At 53.1% G+C, this 12,749-nt stretch overlaps 1 protein-coding gene across 9 annotated transcripts in view; it reads right to left on the bottom strand.

Annotated features, from left to right (window-relative positions):
* Window positions 1–286: 286 nt before the first annotated feature.
* RGS3 (regulator of G protein signaling 3) overlaps window positions 287–12,749 on the bottom strand; it is a 75,374-nt gene continuing 62,911 nt past the window's right edge. For 7 of the 9 annotated variants that reach the window (XM_079986042.1, XM_079986041.1, XM_079986043.1 and 4 more), the window contains 5 exons: window positions 9,141–9,232; window positions 5,365–5,466; window positions 4,629–4,690; window positions 3,492–3,658; window positions 287–1,655 (listed from right to left, as the gene is read on the bottom strand). In XM_079986042.1, the coding sequence (XP_079842168.1) occupies window positions 1,470–1,655; window positions 3,492–3,658; window positions 4,629–4,690; window positions 5,365–5,466; window positions 9,141–9,232 (609 nt within the window). In that variant the 3' untranslated portion in view covers window positions 287–1,469. Of the gene's footprint in view, window positions 1,656–3,491; window positions 3,659–4,628; window positions 4,691–5,364; window positions 5,467–5,768; window positions 5,888–7,074; window positions 7,185–9,140; window positions 9,233–12,749 lie in introns of those variants that run through there. The other 2 variants (XM_079986049.1, XM_079986048.1) reach the window with 2 other exon arrangements.

Here is a 12,749-nt window from a genome sequence, read left to right as displayed (position 1 = left end):
GGCAGCCTCAAGAGAGCTCTGCTCAGGACATCCTTTGCTGCAGATTTCCCCAGCGATCTTGACTGACAGCCACCAAGAGCCCTTCTGCACAGCTGAGATGAAGGCAGGCAGACAATGGTGCCGTTTCTCCAAAGCCTGTAGCCCAACCACATCCCTCCAGTCAGGGAAAGTGCAGACACCAATTTCTAAAATAAGAAGCCCATCCCAGATTGGTCTCTGACAAAGCCTTGCTTGGAAGGAAAGCCTTGGGAAAGCAGAGAAATAGGAAGGAAAAAAAGAAGCTAAGGACTTTTATTCTCTCTTTATTTATCCTAAATAGCCATGACATTAAAAAAAAAGAAGTTGATGGGTTTTAAAACAACAGCACAACATTAACAGCTACCTGCAGAGATGGGCTTGAGTTGTAAACCAGGCCCTTGGCCAAGCGTCCATCCACCAGATTCCTCCAGAGAGGAGGCAGCCGGGACTTCCTGGACCAAAGCATGAGCAAGCGGGGGCCTCGCGCACACGCAGACACACATACAGGCACACTCTCCCCTCTGGAGGCCCAACCAGCACAGTCACCATCCCATTCACACAGCACTCTTTCATCTCTGTGTGTTGACCACAGAGGCCACAGTCTGCCCTCAGCCCTCTTCTTACAGATCTCTCAGCTGCCTGCCGGTACAGCAGATGTCGTCAGTCATCAGCATCGTCAGAGATGCTGGACACACTCAGAACTTAGGCACATTCGCTCCACTGCAAAGTTCCGGGAGATTGGGGGGCGGCGGCGAGAGAAGAGGCACATAAACAAAAACAGTAAGAATAATATTAATAATATTGCACTTGAAGTAGAAAAACAAAAAAACTCAACAGGCAGTTGAGCAGTGGTCATGCACACAACCTGTTGAGCATCCAGCTAGATGATTTCAATAAATAGGGGAACAGATGACAACTGGAAGCAGTAGGGGGCTGCTTGAGCATTCCTTGGGAGAAGGACGAGACAGAGGAAGAAGAGAAAGAGTTCTTTATCGAGAGCAGAGATGCCCAAGTGCCAAGGGCGATAATTCCCCCAAGTGCTGCCCAAGTCCCTTTGTCAGCAACTCTTTGGAAGGAGGATCCATCTTTGTCTGCCACCCCACAAACTCCCTCTGGGTCCAGGCTCAGAAAGCGGCCCCTCTGCAACAGCCCCCGGGTGCAGCAGGGGGAGGGAAGACAGCTCTGAACTTCACAGTGGTCTGGTGGGACCCCCGGCCTCCAGCTCCTGGTCACCATGACGTCGTCGTACCGGAGAGACAAAGCAAGCTCCTGGGGTGGAAGAGAATGAGGAGGCAGAGCTGTCTGACCCCAGGGGTGGGGGGAAGCGCTCTTCCAGAAGGAAGCGGTGGCTCCTTTGTCCAGGCAGGCCTCCGACCAGAAAGGCAGCGGATCACATGTAAACATACACCTCCCAGAAACAAGTCTCCCCTCAGAAGCCGGCCAGACTGCCTCTACAGCGGAGGGCTGGGCTTCTTCTGGTTGACGAGGTCCAAATACAACTCTGAGCGCAGGAAGCGAGGGTAGGGGTCCTTCTCCATCAGGGCGTAGATTCGCCTCTGGGCAAGGTCAAAGCTGCTCCGGGAGATGCTCTGCATATTGTCCTTGGTGTGCTCCCGGGTGTAGGAGTCCAGGTTGACCTACGAGAGCAGGAGGGAGGAAAGTCCCTGTTCAGTCACTGCAGCTCAGATACGATAGCAGGAGGGCAGATTCAGGAGAGAGAAAAGGAGCTGTTTCTAGAGGAAGAACAACTGTGAGGGGAGAAAGACTTTGTGCTGATCACTGGAGCGGGGGGGGGGGGGGAGGCAAGTGGAAACAGCTGTGATCAGCACACAAAGTCTCTCTCCGCTCACAGTTCTTCCTGGCCAGGATGACTAGAAGAAGAAGAGGAAGAGTTTGGATTTGATATCCCGCCTTTCACTCCCTTTAAGGAGTCTCAAAGCGGCTAACATTCTCCTTTCTCTTCCTCCCCCACAACAAACACTCTGTGAGGTGAGTGGGGCTGAGAGACTTCATAGAAGTGTGACTGGCCCAAGGTCACCCAGCAGCTGCATGTGGAGGAGCGGGGAAGCGAACCCGGTTCCCCAGATTACGAGACTACCGCTCTTAACCACTACATGGTCAGAAAGAGAAATTCTTCTGAACACCAGTTTCTGGAAACCACAGGAGGGGAGAGGGCTCTCGCGTTCAAATCCTGCTCAAGGGTTTCCCACAGAAAGATGCTGGACAGGATGGGTGCCCTTTGGCCTCATCCAGCAGGCTCCTATTATGTTAAGGGTGGTTGGTTGGTTGGATGGATGGAGAAATGGTCAGGGGGGGGCAGCACAGCCCCCTGGGAAGCGTGGCTGATACACCTAGAGATCTTTTCCAGCAGCAAAAAGAGCTGGGATTTTCTTTTTTAAAATAAGGCAGAGCAGCTGAGGCCAGAGTGCCCATGGCAGACAGTCTCTTCCCAATGCTGCCTGTTCCTGAAAGCTACAAATCCCTGTTCTGAACCCACAGTGGGCAAAAGGCACGTCAAAGGCATCCCACTAATGCCTCTTGCCAGCTACTAGATCAGAGGTCAGCAACCTAAGGCCCATGGGCCGGAAGCGGCCCACAGAGGTCATCTGACCGGCCCCTGAGCCTCCCCCAAACCGAGCCGCCCGCTCATGCACTGCGCTAAACAAGCGCGGCACAGGGACTCGCTTCCGCAGTGCTGAAAATCACGTCTGTGCATGTGCAGATGCTGAAAATAGCAGGCGCGCATGTATCCAGCCCATAGAGGGATCTCTGTGGGACTGGTCCGGCCCAGGCAAGATAAACCTTGCTGGCCCCTGTACTAGATCGTCTCCCCCTCTGCCAAGCAGCTGACCAGCCAGCAGACCTTCTCCTAGCACTCATTACCTGCTCCATGGACTTAAACAGCAGCCATTCCCTTCTCCAAATGGAAACTCTGGTCAGGCAGGGAGAACATGCCCAGGCTCTCCAACACAATCCCCAGGAAAGTTCCCAAACTCTCTGCAGAGCAGCCAGGACAGAGAAACTGGCATAAATTGGGAATTTTACCAAACTGGGCTGTAACAACTGGCCTTTCCCTGCTCACCTCAGAGCTGTTTCTCTAAGAGTCTTCATGGGCCCCTCAAAGGTGATAGCAAGTTTTGGGGGAGCAGAGTGTTTCTAGGCAGTTTCCTTGCACAAACCTAGACCTGAGTTGCTCCCCTCCAGCTGTAAACATTGCCCATATACAGGTTTCAGTTAAACACATGTCCATGTACCTTAGATCGGGTAGCCTAGTACTTTGGCGTTGTCTTAAGCTTGTTCATGAGCTGGACGCAAGATAAGCATTGAGCTGCAAAATCTCAAGGCTGAGTTTCAAAATCCTTCCTCCAGGTGTCCATTTCTCCCCAGACCTTGGCACAGCCAACAGCAACAGGCCTTGGATTGCCAACCTCCCCACCCCCCGGGCAACGGAAGCCAGCTAGCCACTCACTCACTTCTTTGCAGGACTGGGTTGCAATGTATTCCGCATAGATCTTCTTGGCTTTGGACACCATCTTGGACTGAGACTTGATCTTCTTGTAGTCCTCACATGCCTGCCAGAACTCCAGGTTCTCCTCACTGAACTCGGTGCGCAGGAAGGCACGGAAGGCGGCCAGACCATCTGGAGCGGGAGAAAGCAGCCTTGAGGGCCGGGGGGCAGGAGCCAGCAGCCTTCCCCTTCTGGCCCCTTCCTCTTAAGCAGGCATCCCCAAATTCGGTCCTCCAGATGTTTTGGGACTACAATTCCCATCATCCCTGACCACTGGTCCTGTTAGCTAAGGATGATGGGAGCTGTAGTCCCAAAACATCTGGAGGGCTGAGTTTGGGGGTGCTTGCTCTTAAGGGCAACTCTTGGGATGCATAGCCAGAAGTGGTTTGCCTCTAAAGACACACAGGGGATGAAGGCAAGGGCACCTGGCTGGCACATGAATTACTGAACTCAATGGACTTTGGGTCTAAACCAGCAAGCCTCTTTTGAGGCGGCACAGCAGGCTAAACCAGGCCTGTCTCCCCCAGCAATGCATTTCAGGCACCAGAAGGGTAAAACGTGAAAGTCCTGTAGGTGCAACCATTTCCTAACGCCAAACAGCAGATCCACAATCCAAGACTGGCACAGAGAAAGGATCCCCACAAACTGCAACATGCCCAGCTTGGAAAAGAATCTCAGAGGGTAGAAACCGTCCAAAGCCTCTCTCTGGCCAAGACTGTGGGAGCATCGCTGCCAGCCAAGAGAAGGAGATCATGCGTCAGGCGGGCCAGTGGGCTCTGCCTCTGTGCCAGGCAACAAAGAGCTGGGCAGCTGGGGGTAGAGCAATCTGGGGGTGAAAGCAGCCAATGGGGAGGGGAGGAGCATCACCCTCAGAGTTACACAAACACACACACACCCTGCCAAGCCTTGGATGCTGTTATCTCCACAGTGCCTTTAAAAAGTCAGAGAGAAAGGGAGGATACCACTGAATTGCAGGTACCACTTAAAAACAAGATTTTGCACATATCTGAGAGTCACAGATGTTTCAGGAGTTTGGGTTCTGTGTCTCTGAAGCTTAAGTAATTCTCAAAAGCTAGAAACGGCAAAATTCCTCCTGCCTTACATTTATGCTGAAGCAGTTTTTCCAGGGCCTCTCCCCACTTGACAGCTTCTTCAGGAGTTGGCCTGAGGAGAAGGAGAAAATGAGGGGAGGAGTCACTTGGCAGGAAAGAGAAGCTGCAAGGCAGGGAAAAGGGAAACCCCTTCCCCCAGAAGATTAAGGCCCCCCCCCCCCCAAAAAAAAATTGAATAAATTAAAATTTTAAGGCAAATGCTGCTTGATTAACATACATGAAAGTAGCTTGCATTTTGATTCTGCCCGACTAAACAACACCCCCCCATTCCCAAAACACAGATGTTGCTGAACTTCCTTTTACTATACTGTAATAGCCAACATTCATTTTTCAAGATGCAGCCTTCCAATCCACCAATTAATGGATTTCAAAAAGCAAGGCCAAAACCTGCATTGTCTGAAAATCCTACGCACGCTTTAGAAAAGATTTCTTGCAAAGAAAAATTGGGAAATACAGATTTTTGCATTGGTTCAAAATGTGTTTAAGCACCAATCATGTGCCCGTCACTTCTCTCTCAGACCCTCTCCAGTCTAAAGATGCTGGAAATCCACTCAGGATATGACTGCTATAAATGGAGGAGCAGGATTGGGTCAGAAGAGGAGAGAAAGCTCCAGGAACGTTTTTCATCTGGGACCTCAAATGCAGCTTCTGCTCTTGGTGGGTGAGATCTGGGACCACCCCTGAGACACCTCAGGCCTATTCTCACCTAGCACCCCCCTTCCTTACTTGAGGGTCTTGAGGGCTTTGTCCGCCTTGCAGGTTGGGGGGCCTCCAGGAGACTCGTTCCGCCTTCGGAAGATCCCCAGCCGGGTCTTCATGTCTTTGGCCCTGGAGATGCAAAGCAGAAGCTAGAGAGTTAGCGAGGCTGCGGGGAAGCAAAGGAACAAGCCCCGCGACCGAGAGTCGCTTTCCAACCCAGCCCGTCTTCTCTCCTTTGTCCTCAAGGGCAGGGAGGAGGGGTCCGGGCTAAGGAACAACGCCGCAAACCCCGACAAGGAATCCAACCCTCCGCAGTCTTCCGAGCGAGCACACCGCCCTCCGCGTTAGCTCAGAGGCTTCCCAGCCGGGGCCAAGAATGCCCCTGAGCACGCACAAAGGGCGCAGCAGCCGCTGAAGGGTGTCCCACGTACTCCTTCAAGGTGTGTCTCCGCCGCAGGCTGCAGGAGCCCCGCAGGATCTCCGCGTGGAGCTCCCCCGCCTGGGCCGCCTCGCGGGAGAAGGGCATGGCCGGGCGCTCCGGGGGACGCCAGCAGCCGGGGCGCAGCCAGAGCACAGCCGCGCCTGCAGCCGGCCGGCCGGCCCCCCAGCCCCTCGGAAGGGGAGCGGCTGCACGTGCGAGGGCCGCCCAAGGGATCCTATTTCGGGCCGGGGCGGGGCGAGGCTACTTATAGAGCTCCTGGCGCGCCGAGGGTTAAACGGGGGGAGGAAGGCAGGGAAATGTCAATCAAGGGAAGGTCGCGGTTTCCTTGGCGACCTTTGTGCCCTCTTCACGGGGGGAGCGGAGAGGCTGGGACCCCCGCAGCCCAGAGCCTTCCCAAAGCCTGCTCTCCCGTTTCTTTCCGGGCCAGATCCACACTACGCGCTCGAAGCATCCCCCGTGCGCATCCCAGAGCGATCCTGGTGGGAGCTGCAGTTTGGCCCCCTTTCCAGCACTCATAACAAGGGACAGCCGCAAGAAGGGCAGCCCTGTGCCTTTATTAAAGGCGCCTTGGAGAAGCTCAGAAGGGGAAGGACGGACGGGCCCTTTCCCCGCAGACTCCGGGACGGAACCGCGCCTTCCCCACCCCGAACGGATTTGGGGGGCAGCCTGCGATGGTCGCCCTTCGCCCCGATTGGTTCGCGGGGAGGTTAACGACCGTAGGGGCAAGGAAAAGGGTAGCCCACCCTCCCCGGGGCAGCTTTCTCGCAAGAAGCACCAGCCCTTTTTGGCCTCCCATCCAACCTGAATTTACCTCCACGTGCATGAATGCCCCCCCTCGCAAAAAAGAGTCAAATGGGGCACCCTTGAGACGCAGCGGATGTACAGATTAAGCGTCATACCCGCACCTCCCCGGGGCAGCTTTCCTTAATTGAAAGGGAACCCCCCCCCCAATTTTATTGATTGATTGCCAGCTGATCTCTCCACGTCCTTTCCAGACCCGGGTCTTTTCGAGAGGTGGGGCCGGGGGGCTCGTCTCACCCCCAAAACTGATTTCAAGAGTCCAGCTCTGAGGATCTGCGCCCAGGCCACCCATTGCCCCCAACTCCGTTTTCAGTGACTGGAATGCCAGCGAGCCAACAACGTGGGGAATCGGTGAGAGCGCTCCTGAGCAAATGCAGAGTGCAGATTTAGAAGGGCGTCCTGTTTCAAAATAATATTTCGCGGTACTTTTAAAATAAAGCCGAATGCCCTCCTCCTATTGGCGAGGAAGCCGCGTCTCCGGGTGCCTCCCTCACCTCTCCAGGTACCATTCGGCGACCCCCCGCGCGGAGGGATGCATCTGGATGCGCGGAGACCTCTAAGGCAGCTGAAGCCCCCCGCCCTTTCCCTCCCCGGACCCTCGGGCTGAGAAATGGGCGCAGGATCCTCCCCTCCGCCCCCTCTCCACTAGGGCGCCCACAGCGACACCCGGCGGCGGCGCCTCGCAAGGACGCTTCCCCACGCTCGAGCATGCGCAGACTCCTGAAGCCCTCCCCGTGCCCACCCCTTGCCCGCATCTGCAGATTTAGATGCCCCGCCCCACTTCTTAAGGGCAAGAGTGTAAGGCGGGCTTCAAGCGGTCCTGGGTTCAGATCCCCTCTTTGGGCTAGAGGACCCCAGTTGCCGTCTTCGTCCGTTTTATCTCTCGCATAAAAATGAAACAAATGAGAGATGGCTGCAACGGATGAGCAGCAACCCAGGGCTGATTACTCAAGAGTAGCACCCAGGAACAGAGATTGTGCTTCAGTTACGATTCCTGCATTGCAGCGGGTTGGGCTAGATGACCCTTGAGACCCCTCCGAACTCTACAATTCTTAGATTGCATGAAGAGGATGTGGCTGGCCAGGAGAGGGGAAATCCCCACACGGACCCAGAGGCTGGCTGTCTGCCGCGCCCACCTCTCCCCTTTGGGGAAGGTGTGCAGTGCCTTTGCGCTAAGCAGAGCTCTTCCTTCTGTTAGGGGGCAGAGTACTTCTGAGCATGTGGCGTGTGCCCTCTCGGGACAGACATGAAGCAGCTTCTTTGGAAAGAAGAGGCACAACAGGGTCGTGGGCCCGAGGGAGTCACGTTCATCAGTTTCAATGAGTCTCCTCTGAGTAGACACTGATGCTGAATACGGCCAGGTGTGGTTTCAGGCAAAATGCATAGGAGTGGGGGGTGGAGGGGGTCTACCGGCTGAAGCTCTGTGGTTCAGAGACATAAATGCTGCACTGGGTGGCAGCAGCAGCAGCAGCAGCAGCAAAGGCCATCCTGCTCCCATGCCCTGTTTTGGGAAAGGGGGGGGGGGGTCCGGCTGTTGTCCATGGTGACAGGTGGGATGCCAGCCAGGATGGACCCACTTGGGCTTGATTTAACTGCCTGCCTTTTAGCCACACCTGCGTATGAACCCTCCATGTTCAGAGGCAGTCTTCCTCAACTGTGTCAGGCCCTGGCGAGGGCAGCTAGGGCAGGCCTGGGGTACTTATGGCCTTCCTGCCAGGGCAACGTCCTGATCCAGCTCTTCGTGAGGCCTTTTAGCATTTGCTGAGGACACCCCGTTCTCTAAGTAAGTAAAGAAGTGCACCAACACCCACCCACTCCTTTCCTAGGTTTACATTCTCCTGGTCCAGCAACGGGCAAGGGGGTGGAGTTCAGGGAGGCCAGCTGACCCTGCTTCAGACTTTGCACACAGGCTGCCCAGCACCCAGGGTCTCATTCTGTACCAGGCTACACATGAAGCAGGCGTGGGGACTGGTGTGGATGGCCTGCAAACCACCTCCTCTGTGGCTGCTGCGGCTGGCAGAAGCAGCCCCCACGCAGGGGGCTTCTGAGCACGAGCAGAGCACTTTCCCTTCAGGAGCAAGCAAGCAAGCAAGCTCCATCCATGAACATGCAACTGGCCCTGAAAAATGTGAGGAATAATCGGAGGATACCTTGAGCGTACAGAAAGTGACCCCATCCCACCCCAGCTCCATGGAAAGGAACAGTAAAAGAAATAACCGTTAGCACCTCACTCCCCAATAACTAGAGAGCCCACCACAGCTTGGGATCTGGGTTTCCAGGGTCACAGCCGTATCATGTATTGAAAGCATTCTTATTAACACCCCCACACCACACACAAAGAATCCTGGGCATTGTAGTGTGCTAAGGTTCTCCTAACAACTCTTGGCACCCTTATCAAACTACAGTTCCCAGGAATCTTCACGCAGGGGTGTGTGTCTGTTTCAAGTTGCAGATGAGAGCTTTACCTGCCTGGTGTGGGGCCTCCCCAACTCCAGGCAGGGACTCTGGGTCTGGCCTCAGCCCCCTCCCGAGATGGGTTCCCTCCCCTCCCTCGACTTACAGGTTCCTGTTTGTCTTCTTGCAGGCCCCTCGAGAAGAAACTCCTCGGTCCAGGGCCCAGTCGGGGTCCAGCAGGTGTCCATGTTGCTGCTGCTGCAGGGGAGAGAAGCAGAGGGATGAGATGGGACGGGGTGGGGGGTAAGCAGAAGCCCCTGGGGAGTGAGACGCCCCTTGAAGGCAGGCTGCAGCTGAGGGGAGCCACCCTGGAATCCTTCTGCCACCTCCAAAGACCAAGGGCTGAGCCCTGAACCCCTTGCCATGGGGTATCCCTGCTCCCTGCTCTGTTCCTCCTCTTCCTACTTCTCTAACAATAACCACAACACAAGAACCAAATCATTGCAAGCTTTTCTTTGAAATGGTCTTCTCCCTTAATTTCTCTCCCGTTTATAAAGCACAGCAAGTCCTTTTACTCAAAGGGAATGAAATTCTTGCTAATTGCTCACTTAGAAAGAGCACCATTTTAAAATAGGGCATTTTGCTGCATTTATGCTCCTGCTGTTCTGCAATCATTTCCTGCAACACCCCTCTTCCACGTTTTATGGCTGCGGCAGAAGTTGTGACAATGTACAAAATGTACAAAATGCAATAGAAACAGAAGCTTTTCTGGGTGAATTAAACAGTTGCCCCCAAATCAACACTTTTCAGCTCCAATAAGTAGCAGTAACCAAAAGCACCATTCACTGAATATACTGAAATAGGAGGCAGCCCAATTCTGTATTATTAATTTTTTCATTTATTATTTATACCCCGCCCATCTGGCTGGGTATGAGTTCATCTCAGAAGCAAGCCCCACTTGTATCCAACACTGGGTTGTAACCTGGGAAGAATATAAATCCTCACTTTTTGCACGCTCAGCTCAGGAGGATCATTTGCTGAGGAATTTCTCTCTCTTGGTCACTTGCCTCCCTCCCCCCACCCTTCGCTTTCCGCTCACCCGTGGGAATGGGCTCCCCAGCCAAGGAGCCTGAGGGTCCCGCAGCTTCCTTCCCCCGCTAGGTGAGGCTTCCGGAGATTATTGGCCCGGCCGTCTCCCTCCCTGGCAGAGACACTCCAAGAGGCAGCCTGCCCCAAAGACATTTCCTCCCGTTGTTGGAAGGGGAGAAAGGGAGAGACTCTGCTTAGGCAGGCGGGAGCAGCTGAGCACTTGGGGGCCCATCTGCCAGTGGTCACAGAAAGGGGGCAAGCCCTCGCCAGCACAGGGGGAGCTTCCAACCAGGCTGTGCGCTGTGCACACTCCCATTTGCTCTGCTTTGGGAAGCTACGTGCAAACTGCAGTCCATTATCTACCCTGCGCATCTATGTGTTGTTCCCCAACCCACACATTACCCAGTTTCAACCCAAACTGAGAAGGATGACCTAGCAGTGGCTGTAGACATATTAGTGGCTTGAAGTGCAGCCGGGTCCTTCTTTTTATCTAGTCAGTTTCAGAATTGTGCAGTTTACACAGAGAGAGAGAGAAAGAGAGAGAGAGAACTCCAGCCATTCATGTAAACCAGCTGGGGGAGAAGGGACAAAGAAAACAATGGAGCAAGTTTCCTTTCTGCTGCTCTGGTGGGTAGGATCCAATACAATAGGCTCTATTTACACGAAAGGAGAGTCCGACTAAACATGAGGAATAGCTTTCTGACAGTAAGAGCCATTTGACAGTGGAACGGTCTGCCTTGGGAGGCTGTGACATGCAGGCAGGTATTTGGTTGCCTGCACACTTGCACCTTAAAAGAAAAGAAAAAAAAAGGGATGTGGACTTGCAAAACAACAAGTTTATTGAATTTGTGAGGTCCATGCCTTTACACAAAATACCATAAAACATTATTAAAAAGATAAACAATAAAATTATAAAATAAGCTAAAATTCATGCCATGCTGTCCCAGCAAAGGAAACTACCCAAAAAACCCCACCATTCAGGAAAGAAGATACAGCAACAGGTTAGGAGAGCAATGGGAGGGACCTCACCATTTCATCCAGGAACCATACCCTAGTTTTCATAGCCTTCACCACAAAGACCGCTACCACGTGAGAAATCCGTGGATCAGCGTCCACCAGTAAAAACTTTACTTGGTCCTCAGAGTTGACTATTGATTTGGGAATAGTTTGTAACATCACATCCCTGAAGGCCGAATAGATGGGACAATACAACATGTAATGTGTGAGATCCTCTTTGGTTCTCATATGACAAGGACATATACGTTGCTCTACTGGGATTTTTGCATATCTGCCTGACAGATAGGCCGTGGGAATGGTTTGAAAACGGGCCATGGTGAAAGCTCTCCGATGGGTGGGATTGGTGATATTCGCCAAGTAATTGGCGCAGGTTTTGACTGTTTTCAGTCGGGGAAACCAGTGGGAGGACCCTGGGTTCTGTATTTTTGTGATGTCTAACAGGGCGTCTCTCTCCAGGATCCATTCCCGAACTTTGTCCGGGCTCCACAGTTTGAGAGTATTAAACTCCGGTAGGGTGTATCTAACCAGGATCTCAGATAGGTTTTGACGCCAAGTGGTGTTCTTTTGAAGAGATACAAAGGCTTGTTTGGCCAATAAGGTGTTTGAAGTGTTTGCAAGGTTGATGTAAAATCGTAGGAATCTTAAGTGGGCCCTGGCAGACACTTGCAAAACAAACTTCCAGCAAAGCCAGCTTTTAATGCATATTCCACAGTGGGCAAAGCAGTCCCTTTTTATGTCTGAAACATAGCTTTTTCAATCTACCAGGTTTGCACAAATGAGCAGGTGAAAAAATGAAATATATGCCTGTGTGTGTGTATGCATTGCCCACAGCCCCATTGGCAGCCGCTGAGGAGCAACTTACAAAGAGGGCAAGGAACAGCCAGGCTGGAGGAGGCACCTCTGAGCCCTTTCTGAGACAGACAGACAGAAGGAATGAGAGGCCCTGCTCTGTGTCAGGAGCTTCCAGACTGAGTAACTGAAAATTGGTCGCTTCGCTGTAAGCTGTCCAATAATTGCCGGGAAAATGGCTCATCTCTAACACACACACACACACACACACACACACACTCCAAGCCTGTGCTGCTCTTGCCCGTTCACACACAGAAAGCAATTGGTTTTTTGGGGGAAAGTGCTTTGAAATTAAAACAACAACAATCCATAAACATGACAGAAACAAAATAGGAGGCTGGGGATAGGTGGTACTACCCATGTAAACCCCCTCCAAGGCAACATTCAATTTTATATTGGTTTTAATTCCTTTACTGGATTATCCCTCAGCTGGGAAAACCAAATCTTGACGGGAAAACATTCAAGCTGACAGCTGCATGACGAGGACCTGGTGTGGAGAACCCCACCCCCACCCCTCAAAAAACTGAGGCAGAAGCAGCTTCTAATCCACATTGAGCTTCCTCCCTGTGTAGACGAGCCCCTTCTGGTCTCTCCCTGCAAGGAAGGGCTGATCTGGAACACCCAAAGCCACCCTGGAAATGACCACCAGGAGGCAGCCAAGACACACCATGAGCCCAGCCTGGCAGTATGGGAAACTCTTGGCTTGAGAATTACCGTAGATTCCGGCGTATTAGGCGTAAAAGTCAACCCCCCAAATTGGACTTATATGCCCAGTCTTATACGCGGCAGCTTCACTGGGCAGCGGCAGTGGGCGGCGGGC

Source organism: Podarcis cretensis, assembly GCF_951804945.1.
Source record: "Podarcis cretensis genome assembly, chromosome: 1".
Taxonomy (NCBI): domain Eukaryota; kingdom Metazoa; phylum Chordata; class Lepidosauria; order Squamata; family Lacertidae; genus Podarcis; species Podarcis cretensis.
The sequence above is the reverse complement of the archived record's forward strand: the minus strand, read 5'-3'. Positions and strand labels throughout refer to the sequence as shown.